At 45.9% G+C, this 19,587-nt stretch overlaps 1 protein-coding gene across 5 annotated transcripts in view; it reads left to right on the forward strand.

Annotated features, from left to right (window-relative positions):
- Nucleotides 1-16,883, forward strand: part of disp1 (dispatched homolog 1 (Drosophila)) — a 62,723-nt gene extending 45,840 nt beyond the window's left edge. For 4 of the 5 annotated variants that reach the window (XM_062550635.1, XM_062550637.1, XM_062550636.1 and 1 more), the window contains 6 exons: nt 10,461-10,490; nt 11,081-11,204; nt 11,322-11,449; nt 12,468-12,565; nt 12,660-12,757; nt 12,936-16,883. In XM_062550635.1, coding sequence (XP_062406619.1) covers nt 10,461-10,490; nt 11,081-11,204; nt 11,322-11,449; nt 12,468-12,565; nt 12,660-12,757; nt 12,936-16,610 — 4,153 coding nt within the window. In that variant the 3' untranslated portion in view covers nt 16,611-16,883. Of the gene's footprint in view, nt 1-6,212; nt 6,329-10,460; nt 10,491-11,080; nt 11,205-11,321; nt 11,450-12,467; nt 12,566-12,659; nt 12,758-12,935 lie in introns of those variants that run through there. The other variant, XM_062550639.1, reaches the window with a different exon arrangement.
- The last annotated feature ends 2,704 nt before the right edge of the window (nt 16,884-19,587 follow it).

A 19,587-nucleotide genomic window follows, 5' to 3' on the forward strand; every position in this document is an offset into this window, starting at 1 on the left:
CCCCTTAAAGACTACTATGTGTTGCTCTCAGATCGAGAGGCAGGCCAGACCAGAGAGTGCCCTTAGCCCTGTGCACTGTGGTGCTTTGTGAAGGCACCCAAAAAGTGGCACAAGTACAGTACATGTGGCTCAAAGGACATTTGCACAAGGCTTTTGCCAACTTTGAGGTGTTCCGTCTCCCTGTTTCCCTGTAATTGAGACACTTGCAAGTTAAAACACGGGCAATTTGTGGTATATGTGTTTACGTTTTGAGATGAAAGATAGTGGCCTTGCTTTGGCTTAAAAGACAAACCGGTATAATGTTTTTTTGTCCAAAGGACTTTCCTTTAGGGGCTGGGAAATGCATTAGAAGTAGTCAATGTCTGACTGGTAAGATTATCCATCACCGTGATTTTTATGTTTCTTTTATATGTATACGCATAAATAGTTTGAGCGAAGGAACAGTTGGAGATTTGAATCAGTGTCCTTGAGCAGTCAGCTGTTTGGCAGGGGGGTCTCAAATGGCTTTTCAAGCTCCTGTGGCCGACGAAACAGAACCCTGCTTGCACAAAGAATGTTCTAGAAGCGTCGGCGACGTCGACCTTGAATCCTACCCTGGTCGCGTCAAGTTCTTTACCACTAACGGCACGGTAATCGCAAAGGTTCTTGTTCAGGGAAATTCATTTACTCCAAGTGCCTCGTTCGTTGATCAGAGCTTCTCTCTTCATTGACATATAAGTGGCAGAGGACCGGACGTGCCGAGGCACTACACAGAGACATTTCAGGCCAAGCTCTATGGCCTACAGTCAGCCAGTCAGTCAGCCAGTCAGCCAGTCAGTCAGCCAGTCAGTCAGTCAGTCAGCCTCCCTGCCTGCCTACCTGTAGCTGCTACTGCTGCTGCTGCTGCTGCTGCTGTGGCTGAAAGGGCAACTATGAGCCGTACTGACAGAGGGGGATGATGGGAGCCCTGCACAGGTCACGAGGCGTTCTTGACCTCTGTCCTCACATTCCATTCACCCGTCTTCTCTTTTGCTTCATGCCACATTCCTGTTTTTTTCATCTCCGACACACACACACACACACACACCCACACACACATACACATGCACACACACACACACACACACACACATACACACGCACATGCAAATACACAAACGCTCATGCAGAGGCACACACAAACGTGTCTCGTTTGTAGTTTGGTTTGAACTAACACGTTGGGAGTTGTTGCCCCGTGTTTAGAATAGCAAGTGTTGAGGAGTGCTGCTGTTGACTCTGATTTGTTGCATAATGCAATCATCCGAATCCAAATGCGAGTACCGTCATGTTACCATGGAGCCAAGTAAGACAAGTACCTTGGACCATCTGTCTGTGAGTGTCAGACCTCGACTTTGTCTAGTGCTTGTGTATTTGATCACCGGGACACTCATGGACGTTGAATGGTCATGCAAACGTTCTCTTGCCAAGAAAGTGATTTTGTTCTAGCTAATTCTGTTTGTTAGAGCCACGGATTTGAGGTTTCACAGCGGAAGCCTTACTAAGCAAATATTAAATAAATATAGAAGGTTGGTTTGTCTTGACAGCTGCATGCCCCGACCAGCAAGGCTGTCTGAAAATGATCTAGGCGCTATCGATTTCAGGGTGTCAGTTTGAGAAGGCTTTGCGCATTATCTACAATAACAACTGGTTGTCCATGTCTGCTGTGGCATGTAGAGTCGAAACTGCTGTTGAATCTCCAGTTTAATGATTTGTAGGCCCTTTTTGGAAGCAAGAATATCAGAAGTGCAGTGGCCCAGCATGACCTTGCGAAATAAATCACTGCCAGCTCTGTCAGGGTAATCACAGTAAGTCATCTGTAATGGACATGTACAGAAACATACTACTGGACCCCGGAGGTCATAGTCACTCAGTCTGTCTTTTCATTTTGGGTTTTCACTTTTCAGTTTGTTCCCTGTGTGTGTGTGTGTGTGTGTGTGTGTGTGTGTGCACGTCGATTTCTATCAGGAGCAACTTTAGAATAGGAAGCGTGGTGGACAAAGTCACAGCATCTGCCACTCTGTTGTGTGGTAACAGGGATTTATTTACTGCAAAAGCATTCCATCCCTCAGGTCCCTGATTATGAGCCTTTTGCCAGGGTCATCAGGCAGCATCAACATGGTCCCACAATCCGTACACCATGCAATTCCAATTCCTCATGTTTTCTTTTTAGTCCTCTGTCCTGCTGCCTTGAAATTAAGGTTCACTGAAGGCAGACGTGTGTCTGTATAGCGTTACTTACTTACACGCACAGTCGCACACACACACAGGCACACACACACGCAGTGGACTGATCAGTACCATGAGGCTGGGTGGGAGTGTGTGTGTGTGTGGGAGCGGGGTGTTTGAAGAAGTTTGCCCAGCGGTCATAGAACCTGGGTTCCAGCAACGGCACAGCTCTCTGGCCCCGGTATGGTATCGTACAGTACAGTACGGCCCCCAAGCAGAAGGCACAGCCCATAAAGGTGCCCACCGCAGATCAAAGCTCACGCAGTGCCCCGTAAACTGGGATCAAAGCGTCCGTCTGCCCCAAATACTGTCATAACTCTCAAATTAGCTTAGGGGTGGGGGGTGTTTGTGTCTGATTTGAGATCTCTCTCTCTCTCTCACACTCTCCATCTCTCTCTCTCTTACACACACACACACACACACACACACACACACACACACACTCACAAGTATGCTCATATTCTCTCTCTATCCCCTCATCCTCTCTCACGCTCAGCCGCTCTTATCTTGTGCATGCTGTTAGTGAAGCCACAGTTCAGGAGGGGTGTTTGGTGCCTCCACCTCCACCTCCACTCTACCTTCACCCTGGAGCTGCCTGCAGACACCAAGGGAGACTGGGTCACCTCAGGAAGGAGGTCCTCTCTTAGAGACAGCCGAAGAACCTGCAGTTCCGCACTCACAGTACTGTAAAAAGTTTTGCTCTGAAACACACGATCCGACAGGATTATTATGGATGCACGGCTTGATAGCTGGAGCTTTAAGCGTAGCGTAGCACACTGTGGTGTTGTTGACTATAGATTAGCTTAGCAACGGATCACTGAGAGAGACCAGACTGTGGGTGTATGTTACTTTTCATATGTTCTTTATAATTTTGTGAGCCTCACTTGATAAATCCCAGTCAGACAAGTTTGAGGTAAATGTTATTTTTTTTAGATATTTTTTCCCTTTTTTACTGATTGCCTGTTTCGTGCACTTGGTGAACTGCAGGTAGGAATTTTCCACCCACTCACTCACTCTTTCTATCCCTCCCTCCTCTGTGTCTCTCTTACGCACACACACACCTACAGTACACACTCAAACACACATTTGTCCTGCTTTTCTCCTACCGTCTTTCACCTCAGTGGAAATCTTTTCTCTCTTTTTTTTAAATGGTTGTCTTCCAGAATCGCTAGAACGCCTCCTCTCTTGAATTTGGGCAAAGCAGAAACCAATAATATAATATGATTCCACTGATCATTGTCTCCTCATCATCTCAGTCAGTTATGCAGATTCATGGTTCATCGATCCAGTTAACCCAGAGACCATGGGCAAAACATACTTTCTGCAGCACAGGTTTTTTATCTGAAACCATAAGGCACCAGTAAGTAACACTGTGACTAGCTTTAGCATTCCTACTAGGACATAACTTTGGAAGAAACGCTCCTGCCCCACCAAGCCGTTTGCACCTCCGAGAACACTGCCAGAAGGAACTGCAACTGGATATTGTGTGTAAACAAAGCGACCTGGCCCTACCTGGACAAGCTTACTGAGGGGAGTCTGCTGTCTGTCTAGACATGCACCTTATCACAGTGGTTGAAGCGGGAGGCCCAGCTTAAGGGGGTAGGGATGGGGAGGGGGACCTTGAGGTTGACCCAGTTGCATTGAAAGGAGGATGTGTCCACTTCTGGCCGTCGGGCCTGTGTCCGTCGGAGCTGTAAATTTGTCAGTGTGCGTGTGTGTATACTGTATGGTAATCTAACAAGGGCTGCAACAATTAATCGATCACCTATTGTTAACCAATTATTATGGTGATCATTCAGTCAATTTTGTTAGAATTTACTAATTACAGCTTGTTAAACTTTAATATTTTCTGTTTGCTTAGTTCTCTATGACCGTAAACTAAATAGATTGGGCACGTGGACTAAGCAAAGCATTTCATGATCAGATCTTGGAGTTTGAGGAACATTGATCAACAATTTTATCGATTTTATCGAACTAACCGATTAAAGGAATCGAAAGATTTATAAACTATGAAAATAATAGTTAGATTTAAACGTCGAAATTTCTCACACAGGAGGCATTTACTTTCCTCCACAATATTTCTGGGCTAGTGTCCCAGTCAGGAGTTGCACCTAGTTGTGGACCAAGGGAGATATAGGGGTTGTAAATATTTCATTTGAAATCACACCATCATGCAACATTGGGTGGTGGTTGATCGCTCTTTGTCTCTAGGTTTATGCAAGATCTTTCCGTTGTCAGCCCATCTGTATGCAGCTGGTTTAGCACGTGTGTGTTTTTTTTGCGTGTGTATTTTTGCTGTCTGTTTCGTTGCCTGTAAAGTAGCAGAGATGTGTATTTGCAAGGGACTGCCTGCTTTGCCTCAACGGCAGTCTGGTGACGCGCAGGTACAGCCGGACTGTTTGGACTCCGGGACTTTAGGAGGTCTCTGCATCAGTCTCTCCATGATGGATTGTTTCCAGTTTCCATGGTGTCACGCTGCTTGGAAACCTGGTCGACCCATCTGGGGTCAGTGAAAGCTATAGAGTGCCACAGAACGCCGTCGTGTTCAAGTCTCTGTCGTCCTTTCCTCGCGACAGAGACTTGTTTGTGAGCCAAAACAAACCTCCGCCTCTGGGTGTGAAATGTTGTTAGCTGACGTTAGATTTGAACTAAATAGGCCAATTCGTTTGGGATGTTCTGCTTCCAGGCAGTGCTCTTGCCACACCCAGTCCTATTGTACTGTCTAGCTCCCCAGAAGTTCTTTAAGGACACATAAGTCAAGTACACAGCTGACTTTTAAAAACAAACAAAAAAATATTGTTGACTCGGTTCACTTGCAGTAGACATTTCTACATGGTGAATTATGCACCTGAGTCTTGGGGTTTAGGGGGAGCTTCTGTTGGGCCCTAGCAGGGGGACAGGGGGATAATAAAGACATCTCATGGACAGCTTGTAACTATTGGCTACAGTGTTGAAATCCAGCCTGTATGCCTGGAATCCACACACGCCCATATTTCAACAGCAAGAATGTGGAGATGGCAGGTGTGGCCTCCAGACCCCGAACCCTGATGGACGTTGCCCTCTGTGTGTCCCTCCAACAGATACTCACTGCACACACACACACACACACACACACACCAGGCAGTGTCACAAAAACAGCAGGCTATCTGAATGCATGCACTAGCTGCCTCTGTTTAGACAAGGGAAGGTGGCGTCTCTTCTTGGGGTTATTGAGGAATCTCTGTGAAAAAAGGACTATACGCACACACGCGCAAGCATGGAGTATGTGCAAACATATAAACATATAAGGCTACTAGAGCAGGAAGACTCGAAAACAAAATTAGGTAGGTCAAGGACTTACTTTTTGTAAAGCTGGAATTAAAACACTGCAAAATATTTATTAGCGCTATTGAATGTTATATTCACTTTATGAATCAAAATGCTTAGACATTACCATAAATTTAGCCTAATCTCAAACAGTCAGTCATTGTGACGAATGTGTATAACTAGAAAACATAAAAAATGACTTGCTCAACTTGCTGCCTTTCTACTCGTAATAATCCAGTCGTTAAGGTACTTTGTAAAGGGGGTTTTATATTAATCAAAATGTTGCTCGTAGTAAATATGGGGAGGAAGTAGCACACACTTGCATGGAAGGAGCCATGTGTTTACTCTCCTGTACTGTTTATGATATGAGAGCTTATGATGCCATGTTGTGTTATACTGTGGCATAAAAGGCAATCTCCATAACTACTAACCCTAATTCTAAAAAAAAACAGGGGAAAAGGGTTTAAAAAAAAAATATATATATATATTAATTATGCCGTTATTAACACCATTTTAACGTCATCTGCTCTAAGCACGTATTTCCGGAGTAACCATGGTTTATCTAGATGTTGCTTTGCATAAGAAGATCAACGCATGTATTATTAGGTCTTCTGTAAGATTTCTCTCTCATTGGTTTTCTAGGTAGGCTGTGCAAGCTTTGCATAATGGAATGGTGCAGTATCACACCTGTGTCAGATAAATCTTCTGCAGACCTTTGGAATTATATGAGGAGTCTTCCTGGCCATTCGACATGGAGTTACGTTTGGAAGTATTCTAGGTCTCTTGAATTTCACAATCAGTGTTAGCAAGCATTTCTCAATAACATGGAAATGTATTGATCTCTTTTTTAAAAAAACTTTAAAACTGCTGGGGTTTTTTAGCCTTCAAATGATTTATTCAGATCATCGGACAGTGGAGTCAGAGAATTCATCAGCTTTCAGAGTTGTCATGAGCTGGCCCAAGTCCTCATGAGATGATGAAGTCCAAAGAAGTTACAATAACGTGATCAAATCAAATGTATGGATATTGCTGCGGGTTGCCCAAACTTTTGCATTCAACTATGCACAAACATAGACTGTTGAGTATGTAGTATGAGTTAACACACAAGTGTTTTGGCGTTGAGCTATTTTCTCTGGATGATGTGAGGATCTCGGAAAAATATACAAGAATGCTCTGCTGATGTTCAGTCACACAAGCTGCGTTAGCCACAGCAAGCAGCTGTGCAGGCGTTTTGCATATGCCATTCATACAGTAGGCTGCATGTGTGTAAGAGGCTTAAATCTTATCAGTTGCTCCTGTAGGATTCTATAGGATCACCTGCACCGTGCCATGGTACAACCCTATAGACATTTCAGCAGCATAAACAAACATTTGTGTTTCTAAGGCATTTCTTGTGGACAGAAAACAACTTGAGCTAATTGTTACTTGGTGGCAAATAACAACAAAAAGCAAGCTTTAAAGTCGAGGTTATGTAGAGCATTACACTAAAGTCTGAGTTATTTGGGTTAGTATCTAGTATCTGCGTTAGTTTTGAACAGTTCAACCTGAAACTCTTATGGAACAGATTGAAAGGGTCTGTATGATGTATCCTTCTAACACCGGCAAAACCACTTTTCGGTTTTTGTTTAACCTGGAACAAAAGTATCCTAAACAAGCTGTATGGGCTCTAATTGCATTCTAGAGCAGATGTGCCTTTTTTTTTCAATGATGAAAGCCAGAGCTTAGGAAATGTCCTCACATTTTTCGATGTTTTTTTTTTTTTTTTTTTTTTAAACTGCGTTACACTTTCTCAACATGTTCAGAAAGAGGCATTTGGACCTCTATTTTTGGACATCTCAGAGTTTCCCTGGTCGCGATTTTCTTTTCCAGATCTGTCATCCTCACCCTCCATTTGCTCCGTAATTGCTTCAAAACATCTGTAATTGTAAGTAGTTGGCCCTGACGTGTTTTGATCAGGCAGGCAAATAATTGACACAGTTGACAGTAATTGGTCTTGCCCCAACTTGAATGTCCCCCCCTCCCCTTCCCCCTAAAATATCTGTGTGTCTGTTAACACCCCCTCCCTCCCGCTCCAACTCCCTTGTGGACCCCATTTTGACCTTTGACCCAGGCTTCTCGCATAGTGTTTCAACACACATCATCACCCACACGCCTGACCTGCCAGCATCGTATTTGCTTTATTAATTAACCCCACTGATCCACAAACATTTCCTCGTTGGAAAGTAGGATAACATTTTCTACAGCTACTTGACACAAAAAAAGGCAACAGAGGGGATGGGGCGGGGGAGGTTTTCCTACATGTCGGAATAACATGGAAACCAGCTTCCGAGGCATATCGATGAGGGTGTGGGTGTGGGGGGGAGGGACATGACAGTGGTGTGCAGTGTCCCAACGGATTTAAAGGCTGTGTGATCATTCATTCACCAGAGACCATTCGTAACCAAAAAACTTGCTGAACTACTTTCTTCACCCCCACCTCCAACCCCGTCCTGCACATACTTCCCAACCCTTCACAGGGAATTTCGAGGACACAATTCTGTCTCCTCACATTGCAGCTCCCTTTCCCCACATGCTCAGTTAGAACAGAGTGAAAATTGGTTTGTTATTGAGGCGTGTTCTTTTTTTTTTTTTTTTTTTTTTTTTTTCTATCACCGTCCAGTTGAACCCTTGCATCCCTTTACTGGCAAGACCAATAAAAAGCCTGTAACCCATATATTAATGCGGGATCTTCAAAAAAAAAAATGCTGGACCAGCATAGTGTGCCTGGTTTGATATTTGTCATAAATCCTGACATGCTGAAACAGACCCCGCTGTCATTAAAGTGAAGGCAACAAAACGCGAAACAGATCTCTGGGGATACAGTCAGTCTCCCAAGCTCCCTTTGATGGCCCTCGGAGTGAAGATGTTTTATTTGTGTGATTTTTGGTCCAACTATTTTTCCATTAACTCCTCTCTGGGTTTGGACCATCATGCGCTGTCATGGCCTCAAATGCCACAGTTCAAGGCCCATACATGGAAAAGCAACTGACAATGCCGAAACGGTTATAAATTAACTGACCGATTTTCTTTTGGCGAGCCTTGCCGGTTTTAGCTTCGAGGGAGGAAAATGTGGTCTTCATTAGCTGTCATTGGTTCCTATCAGGCCACGAGATTTCTTTTAAGGTCAGTCTCTGACTTTGTGTACTTTTCTCCTGATTGCACTGAAAAGGAGGCGTACTTTGCCTCTTGTTAACAAGACTTAATGGGACTCACCTTGTAGAGGGAGAGAGAATATGCAGATTCTTCAAAGACCATGCAGTCACAACATCTGGTAGGCGTATTAACATGTCTAGCGAACTTTAAAGGGATTTATTGCCTCCCTAGAAGTTACCCTGTGGTGAAAAATTCCTGCCAATAGCTTTTGTTCATCTGTGCTGCGCGGTGCCATGGCAACCACTAATTATAGCATTCCATGGATTCTCTTTAAAAATGGGAAAGGAGGTGAACGGCAGCCACCTCTTGGCCCTATAGGCATATTGCTATGCAGTCGTTTCATAGTGGGCTTCATTCTATTGGTTGCCTCAAGGAATCCTCGTAGCTCACTTCCTGTTTGGTAGACTAATTTCCGGTCTGTGTGCATTATGTGTTTATAAACTCCTAAGACCCTTGCTTGTTGGTATGTTGACTTGTATTGCAATTCAAATGAACTAGTCAAGAACAGGGGGCAATCATTGGAGATCTACATGTAGGTATGAAAATGCATCAGTAGTTGAGTTTAGCACAGTTGTACTCATTGTTTGCTTAATTCTGCTTTGTCAATGTTCTTGTGGTCTAGAATATATTTTACAGAAAAGAATAATCATTTGGTAAAAAGCATTGCATGGCATTTCAATCTTCCGAGCAACAGAACTTTTGTATGTCTATGTGTATACTGTGTGTATGTTTTGGGCATAAAACTATTTGTTCATGATCATCATGCTCCTAGTCTCTTCTGTGTGAGTGTGTTGGTCTATGTATGTATGCATTTCTCAGTGAGCTCTAGTGAGGCATGGCAGATTCATCTTCCCCCTTCTTTAATAGTTTTCATTTGCCTGAGGTCCTGTTGGCGTTTTTGATTCGTGGCGACTCCTACTCCCTCTTTCGCGTTGGCCCGGAGGCTTCCCACTGCTCGGGGACGCCTCTGATGGGAAGTCCAGACAAATCCGCCGCAGCTGAAAGCTTCATATGGCATCAGGGAAGCCTACTGCATATCCCTGACATCTGCGTTTATGGTCAAACTGTCGCATCTTAAAAAAAAATATATATATATACACACACACGACTGTTCCCGCAGCCCAGTAAGACAAGCTCTCTTGAGTTATTGTCCATGCAGCATGTGCCGAAGCTCCCGTTTATTGTAACATCTTGACCTATCCGGTCGTCATTGGGCCAACCGGAAAGGTTCATAAAGCATAAGTTGTACCTGAACATCTCTCTTATTTGTAGTCATTGGGGTTTCTGTGTTTTGCACCTGTGCCCAACTTGGGGTAAGCCATGCACACTGTTTTGCGTGTGTTTCTGCCTTTTCCTGAATTATTCCCAGACTATTTTCTTCTCTTCCCAATTTCATAACCCAACAAATCTTCCAGGCAAAATGTCAAGCAAAAGAACAAGGTCTGATACTGATTTAAAGAAAGGGAGTTAACCAAATAAAAAAAAGAAAAGTGAGGAAAACGAGATCATGATGCCCCTAGGGTAAGTCAGTTTGAATAGAGTGAGTTGTTCTACACAAGGTGTGTAAGGGGGGTTGTGCAGAGTGAAAGCATTTCATGAAAAAAAAAACCCATATTTCTCCCATAAGGCCTGAAAGTGAATCTGGTTTTGATTGGCTGTTGCTTTGACTTCTAAATGTAAACCTGATTGATCTTTTTTTTCTTCTTCTTCTGTTTCAGCCCTTCAAGACCTTTTCGCTTCCCCAGAAGGTAGGACATGCCTAAATCTTGCCTTCTCTTGCTCACTCTCAATCTTTCTCATTCGTTCTCTCACACCCACTCTTTTTTTCCCGTTACAAAAAATCTGATGTCTGGCCCCATCAAACCCATTCTGAGCCAAGTAATCATTCCCCTGTCATGAGTCAGCTGAGTTATCGAAGTGAAAAATAACGGCTTGTACCTGGACTCTATCTGCCCCATGATAAATCTCCTCGCTTCAGTTCGACATTATTGCTCCTTCTAAAAGATTCACTGACTGTTGCGTTTTCTCATCCTGATTCTGACAGTGAACAAATGTATAATCATTACCATTGTTAGTAATAATGTTAGTATTGTTACCTAAGAAACTCCGTCTACTTTGTACATTATGAACGTGGTCTTCCTTCTCCTCACTGTAGCAGATTTTACTGTTCACCTTTTAAGCCTCTATATAGCAGTAAAAGTTATGCTAAGTGTACAAACTCGTAAATCCACTTGTTTTTATTACCCTTTCTTCTGGGTTCTTGCTAAATATATATGAACTCCTAAGGGCATATTTAAAGAAAGAAAATGACCTGCGTACTTCACTTCTTTTTGTCCAGCTATGCGGAGCTCATCGCTGATTGGCCGGTGGTCGTGCTGGGGGTCTGCACGGTCCTCATCGTGGTCTGTGCTCTCGTTAGCATGCTGGTGCCAGATCCGCCCGACTTCTCGGACCCTTTACTCGTAAGTGCCAGAATCCCATGTCCCTCTGCCAGCTTTGGGTTTCTGCTTCAATTAAACTCTCTTTGTGATGTCCTTAATTCCTCTAATGTAAATTCATTATCGCACAATGCTACACAGGGCTTCGAGCCAAGGGGCACCACCATTGGCCAGCGCCTGGTGACGTGGAACAATATGGTGAAGAACACTGGATACAAAGCGACGCTGGCTAACTATCCCTTCAAGTATGCGGATGAGCAGGCCAAGAGGTGAATGAAACGCACAAACAAAGGCCACTCTTTGTATTCGAAAAAGTCCTCTCTAGTCTCCACTTCGCATTCATGTAAATCCCTGATGAAGGCAAATTAGGATTAGGCCTCAGGCCAAGATGGGGAGAATAATTGATTGATGATGTTGATAGACTTGGGAGCAAAAAAAAAACCCTGACTTGATTCGTTCTCATGAAGAAAAACAGTCCTCCTTTTCTCTGAAGCTCATCTTCCCACTCTGATCTTGGATCATTCGCCTGGCAGCTGAATGGTAATCCTCTCTGTATCTTAGGCGAGAATCAGCGCGTCTCTTTGTAGCGCGGCTTGTCAGCAGGTCGCGGAGTTATCCTGGCTCACTCTCTCCGTCTTCCCTGAAGGGAGGGGACTGATTAAAGGCACTTCCTGTCTCCGGGACAGGATGTGGCCGCCTCTGAACCTCTGTCGGCACCACTCCTGGCTCCCGTCACTGATAATGGCAGTGGTCAGAATAATTGAGATGACTAATAATAACAATATGACCAAGGATTCCTCCACCTCTAACCTAGAATCAAGTCTTTTGTCATGGCGAGCCTGCTAGGGCCTCCCATTTAAGACCTTTTTTTCCCCCAGCAGACTGAATGTCTGTAATTGTGTCATGATGTCATAGTTGTGTGCCAGTCACAGGCAGAGAGTCGGTTCCGTTAAAATTGTCATGTTTGCTTTAGTTTTGTTTTAGTCCTCCCATTAAATGCGGTTTACTGCTTCATCATAAATGTGTCCATATTTTGGTGATAAAGTTGCCCTATGGAAAAGCAGAAAAGACAAACGTCTATAAAGGAAAATAAAAAAATAAATACTTCACTACTGAATGCCACTACAATAGGATGGGGTTGTCAAGGAATATAACTTTTTTCAAGAACTTGAATGCTACCACATTTGCTAATCATTGCCATTAAAGGAAAGTACTGTAGTATGTTAACAAACTGAACAGAGATGCCTAGTCCTGTGGCTAAATGTAGGCTTTGTGTAATTTAAACAGCCACCAAGAGGACCGATGGTCAGACGACCAGTATGAGAGAGACAAGAGACAAGCAGAATGGGACTTCAGCAAAGACAACTTCTTCTGTGACGTGCCAGGTATGCCTACATACATATCTTGTTATAGATTATATTTCTTTTGGCTGCTGGTACATTTTAACTTGTGTTAACTTGCTGATGTCTGCTTCATCAGGTGACAGGTATTCAAGACTGGTGTTTGCCTCTGCAGAAGGAAAGAATTTATGGAGCATACAAGCAATCAAATCTATGTGCAACCTTGACAATACAAAGGTATGTGTTGAAATATGATATGAAATATGAAACATTAATCGACTTTTTAGGTTATTTAATTTTAAAAAAGCCTTCAGAACTAATGGATTATGATTTGATAATGGATAGTGAAAACTCAGAAATTAAAATACCAAGATTTCAATTTGTAACAGCTGCATCTTTTTTTATCCTTGTACAGGTGCGATCCCACCACGAGTACTGGAGCCTGTGCCAGCGGACCAACGCGGCCTCCTGCTGCCCAAGTTGGACCCTGGGAAACTACATCGCCGTTCTGACCAACAAGTCGTCCTGTCAGAAGATCACCGAGAGGGATGTCTCCCATACGCTGAAGATTCTGCGCTCATGTGCCAAGTACTACCATAATGGCACTCTCGGCCCTGAGTGCTGGGACATGACGACTCGTAGGAAGGATCAGCTGAAGTGTGCCAACGTGCCACGCAAGTGCACCAAATACAACGCGGTCTACCAGATCCTCCACTTCCTGGTGGACAAGGACTTCCTGAACCCAAAGAGCACCGACTACCAGCCACCAGCACTGAAGTACAGCATGCTGTTCTCGCCGACTGAAAAGGGGGAGACCATGATGAACATCTACCTGGACAACTTTGAGAACTGGAACGCGTCAGACGGAGTCACAACCATAACGGGTATCGAGTTTGGTATAAAACACAGCCTATTCCAGGACTACCTCCTGACCGACACGGTGTACCCAGCCATAGCGATCGCAATTGTGCTGGTCGTCATGTGCATGTACACCCGGTCGGTGTTCATCACCCTCATGACCATGATTGCCATCATCAGCTCCCTCATCGTCTCCTACTTCCTGTATCGGGTGGTGTTCAGCTTCGAGTTTTTCCCCTTCATGAATCTCACCGCACTCATCATTCTTGTGGGCATTGGGGCAGACGATGCTTTTGTACTCTGCGATGTGTGGAACTACACCAAGTTTGACAAGCCCAACTCAGAACTGTCAGAGACGGTGAGCGTGACGCTGCAGCACGCCGCCCTGTCCATGTTTGTCACCAGTTTCACCACCGCGGCTGCCTTCTACGCTAACTACGTGAGCAACATCACCGCCATCCGCTGCTTCGGGGTCTATGCAGGCACCGCCATTCTGGTCAATTACATCTTGATGGTCACGTGGCTGCCGGCGGTGGTGGTTCTTCACGAACGATACCTGCTGAACCTCTTTCCGTGCCTCGGGTCACCCCACCATCGTCCCTGTAACACCACTACGTTCTGGGTCGGCCTGTGCCAGAGAGCCCATAAGTGTTTCTTCACCGTGTCGGAGGCCTCGAGGATATTTTTCGAGAAGGTCCTGCCGTGCATCGTGATCAAGCTCCGCTACCTCTGGCTCTTCTGGTTCCTGGCCTTTACCATCGGTGGGGCGTACGTGGTATGCGTGAACCCCAAGATGAAGTTGCCCTCTCTGGAGCTCTCCGAGTTTCAGGTGTTCCGATCCTCTCACCCTTTTGAGCGCTACGACTCGGAGTACAAAAAGCTCTTCATGTTTGAGCGTGTCCATCACGGCGAAGACCTCCACATGCCCATCACCATCATCTGGGGCGTGACGCCCTTGGACAACGGTGACCCCCTGAACCCCAAAAACAAAGGCAAGTTGACGCTCGACACAACCTTTAACATCTCCAGCCCCGCTAGCCAGGAGTGGATCCTCCACTTCTGCCAAAAACTGCGCAACCAGAGCTTTGTGTACCAGTCGGAGGAGCAGGATTTCACCAGCTGTTTCATGGAGACCTTCAAGCAGTGGATGGAAAACCAGGACTGTGAAGAGGCGCCTGTCTATCCCTGCTGCAGCCAGTCCACCTTCCCCTACAAGCAGGAAGTGTTCGAGCTGTGCATCAAAAGGGCCATCATGGAGCTGGACCGCAGCACGATATACCACCTAGATAGCAAGACTCCAGGGCCCAGGTTTGACATTAATGACACCATCCGAGCCATCGTGCTGGAGTTTCAGAGCACCTACCTCTTCACCCTAGCCTACGAGAAGATGCACCAGTTCTACCGCGAGGTGGACACTTGGATCCAGGAGGAGTTGAAGAACGCCCCCAAGGGTCTGAACTATGGCTGGTTGGTCAGCAACTTGGAGTTCTATGACCTGCAGGACAGCCTGTCCAATGGGACGCTGATTGCAATGGCTCTGTCTGTGGTCGTTGCGTTCAGTGTGATGCTCCTGACCACCTGGAACATCATCATCAGCCTCTATGCCATCATCTCCATCGCTGGGACCATCTTTGTCACGGTGGGCTCGCTGGTGCTTCTGGGATGGGAGCTGAACGTGCTGGAGTCTGTCACGATATCCGTGGCTGTTGGACTTTCTGTAGACTTTGCAGTGCACTATGGGGTGGCATACCGCCTGGCCCCTGAACCCGACAGAGAGGGGAAGGTTGTGTTCTCCCTAAGCCGAATGGGATCTGCCATCTTCATGGCTGCCCTCACAACCTTCGTGGCTGGGGCGATGATGATGCCCTCCACGGTCCTGGCATACACACAGCTTGGCACCTTCCTCATGCTGATCATGTGTGTCAGCTGGACCTTCGCCACCTTCTTCTTCCAGTGCATGTGTCGCTGCCTTGGCCCCCAGGGCACCTGCGGGCAGATCCCCCTGCCCAAGAAGCTCCAGTGCCAAGCCTACGCCGAGAGCTTGAACTCCAGCCCGACCAGCCGTGGCCAGGGCAAGCACTGCCACATGGGAAAGTATCAGCTGGACTCCCGGGCTGGGGAAGTGGAGCACGAACACTACGAGCTCGAGCCGCTGGCCTCAAACGGAAGGAACCCGGAAAAGATCCCGGCGGACGACCCCGAACCTCACACGCAGCTCTGTAATGGCATCGCCCCGCGCCATGCCCCTGCCCCTCACTCCCCCTTCAAGGGCACACCGGACCCCAGCAGAGGCGGTGTGGCGGTGGCGTCTAACGTGTGCTCCAGCCCTGAGAACGGCCTTGGCATTCCCGGGACAGAGCTTAGCCAGCGGAGCCCCTACAGCCCACACAGCGCCAGCTGCTCGTGTGGGGACCCTCATCTGCCGCAGCCAATGGGAGCACAGTGGACCGCCCACCCCCACCACTGCTCAGGTGACGCCCCATGCCCCATCCCTCAGTACACCCTGGCTGTCCCCCATGGCACCCCAGGCGGACAGACCCTCCTGCCCTCATTGGAGGCCATGTACCAGCCTATGGAGTGCCGCATGCACTACATGCACTGCTCCCCTGCCGCTCACTTCCACCCTTGCTCCCAGGTGCGACTCCCCAGGCCAGGCCACAATGGGTGTCACCTGCGGGGATTCTGCGTGCACCCCGTGCACCTCCAGCAGCAGCAGCAGCACCAGGTACGGGGCCTGCCGGAGACCCTGGCTGGGGAGGATGCGCCGCAGGTGGGGACGTGCGGTATCCCGCACACGCCCTGCTCCCTCTCCGCACTGGCTCAGAACACTCCGTTAGTTCACACACACACAGCCTGCGCGGCGGGCCACGAACTTCAACGATTTGGGGGGAAAGCCCAAGGCAGCCCGAACCCTCCAAACGAAGCATGCTCTCACATGGGTGCAAGTGTAGCAAAACAGGCATCGCCAACGGACGCTTGTCGTAAGACGCAAGGCGACACGGAAAAGCCTGATCCTCCTGTTGTCATGCAGGAGGCCAGTGTGAAAAAGTGCAAGCTTAAACACAGGGGTAGAAAAGCTGAGGCAGCTTCCGCCTCCCCGAAAAAACTGAACTGTTTTAACAGGACTTTGAAAGGAAAGTGCAATTCTATTGAGTATAACAAGCCAAAAGCAGAAGCCAATGTGCCTGTCATTGCCATAAATTCAAAACCCTCCGCAGAAAGTTTATGCTGATCATCAAAATGAAAAGCAACAAAATGAAAAAACAACTCATTAAATTATCTTAGCAAATAAATATTGCCATGTGAAATGACCATGTGCTGTGTTCCTCAAATATTAAATGATTGGGGTTCTTCAGAATTGCTGCCTTGTGTTTTTTTATGTCGGTGTACTGCGTTTTTAGTTATTTATGGGTTATCCTCTCATAATCCCTTTTCTCTGATGTTTTGTCATTCTGTTTTGGCTATGTTCCCGTACAGATTTATTCAATAAATTATTCCCATATAACTTGTTTTCCCCCCTCACAAAAAGACCCTTCATGATTCCACATGCCTTTCTCTCAGAAAGACGAGTGAGTGCATGATTGTTAGTCACCGACTCCCGATTGTCTCTTTCCATGTACATTAAATTTTGTGGAATCAAAGGCCCCTGTTGAAAAGGGTGCAGTTTAAGAACAGCTATTGGTACACCTGTTTCATTGTCTGCAGGGCTGTCGGAGCTTTTCTAAGTTTGTCTGCTCATGGCCTCAGGCTCAGACTGCATATTCGGGATGTAAGGCTTGTGCTATGAAAAGGTGTTTTATGTTGAATGCCACGCTCTTACCTCAGAGGATCTGAGAGCGTTGCATTCCAGGCAGGTTAGTAACACGTCAGACACTAATGTGTTTGGTTTTCCATCCACACCCATGGAAAACCTTGTGTTTTATGCACGGTATGATAGAGCAGTTCAAAACAGAACATGCACGCTTCCCACAATTATAGCTCATCTCCTTGCTACATCTTCCTGGTTTCTCACAACTCATCAGATGTTTTACAGTGATTGTAGAAAGACCAAGCAGAAACGTGTATTGAAAGAACACTTCTTTACAACCAGGATGTTGGGCTATTTAGTTTTGTGTCAGTGAAATTATTTTTGTGCTTTTTTAATCTCCAAAATCCTCAAAGGTATACAAACCAAGATCAGTTCATCAAATTATAAATGTATCAAACAATTTTCAGTGAATTATTTATGTTGTGAATGTGTGGACTTCAATTATTACTGTTTAAATGTACTCAAATTACTGACCAACAAAGAATCTGTTACATGGAATCTGTCAAGTCACCAGAAAGAGGTAGCTTGTACTAAATCTCACTTTTCGGTTTTAAGGATATCATTTTAAAATGCTTAGATGCATTACAGACATCCTTAACTGAGAGATGACTTGACACCATCACACATATGTACCACAGTGATTAGCGTGTAACACATGTAGGGAGCTTCAGGTGTAATGGGAAGCACAACAAAGGAATGTGGTCATGCTAAGACAGGCTACAGCTATGTGCCTTTGGCCTTGTCGACCAGCCCATGCTCAATTTAATCCTGCTGTGATCATGAAGACCACGGGATACACGGACAGTTAGTTCCCCCCTCTCAGTCTCCTCTCCTTCAACCGCATCCAGACATGCAGCGATTTGCTCGTCATCCTTGATTTCTTGTCACCTAAAAACTTGAGATTTATCTGAACTTTGTCATGTGATGTTTTGCTTTGTTTCTGCTTGTAAAAGCTACATGTTGCTGAATTATATTAACATTCCCTGTGGTCTCACATCACAACATTGCAGCTACTAGTCTCTTCCTGTCTGAATGTGGCTTCACCTCTCTGCCCTTTGCTGTCTCCATAAACCGATGTACTGCCAGAGCAGGAGAGTGTGTTGGGTGGTGTGGGGGTGCGGGGGGCAGTGCATGATGGGTCTGGAGCATCAGTCTCCTCAGCGCCTCTGTCTGGTCCTGCCAATCACCTGAGGTACATCTCAGGCAGGCTGCGCTTTCCCTGTCACTCAAAAGGACGATTGTTTTGGAACCTCTCACCTCGGCCCTCTTGCTGGAGGGCAGCCAGGACGGTGTCTCCTGTGTAAACTTGCCCTTGTTTACCTAAACCGCCCACCCCCCACCCCCAACTACCCCCTTCAACCCTACGAACACCACCCCGGCCTGTCCACAACCATGTGCTGAAGAATGTTTGGGGGTAGGGCAATGACGGGACGGGGGTGGTCGTAGAACACTATAAGCCTTCTGACGAACTCAGACGGGCCAGACCATAGTCTCCACCGGAAGTGCCAACTGACGGGGATGGTGGTGTGAGTGTGTAGCATCTCTGTAAAATGTGGCAGGAGAACTGCCAGCTCCATTTTCTTTTTTTTTTTTTTTTTTTTTTTTTTTTTTTTAAAGATATTTTTTGGGGCTTTTATGCCTTTAATCAGACAGGACAGTGTAGGGTGACAGGAAACGAGTGGGAGAGAGAGTAGGGGTGGGATCCGGAAAGGACCACGGGGCGGGAATCGAACCCGGGTCGCCGGCGTGCGGTGCAGGTGCCCCAGCCAGTCGCGCCACGACTGGGGCAGCTCCATTTTCAATACCAGCCAGAAATGCACCTATCTAAGGCCTGTGAGCTCACACATACCCAGGCCAAGTCCTAGGCATGTTTATCATGCTGGTCAAGAATTCACACATATAAAATAAAAAATGACAATGTATTCCAATAATATACAACATTTTGTATAAGGACAAACACATCTCACCAACCAATCTTAATCACTCAAGCATGTAGTCAATGTTGAACACTTGAGATGCACTTAATTTTGAAAATGGTATTTTCACAAGCTTTGTGTTACTGTGTATCACTTTGAAAACCTTGAAATAATCAGTCTTCGTGTGACCTTGTGTTAATGTTAAAGTGCAAACTTTGCACTTTTAAACTGCCAAAAGAAAAAAAGCTCAGGCTTTTTAAAAAATGAAGTAGACGTAATGTACAACGTAAAATAAACCAGTGTAGATTCAGAATCCAGCATATTTCATGTAAAAACTTGGCAGCTTCAAGCATTTTGCTTTTAGGCCAAGACATGGAAAACGAGGAGTCATAAAGACATAAAAATGAACTAATGGACTATAATTTTGTATAAACACAGACACTTAAGAACACTGATCATCCTCCTGTCATTGTAAACCTAATTTC

The sequence above is a fragment of the Sardina pilchardus genome, chromosome 12 (genome assembly GCF_963854185.1).
Source record: "Sardina pilchardus chromosome 12, fSarPil1.1, whole genome shotgun sequence".
Classification (NCBI taxonomy): Eukaryota; Metazoa; Chordata; class Actinopteri; order Clupeiformes; family Clupeidae; genus Sardina; species Sardina pilchardus.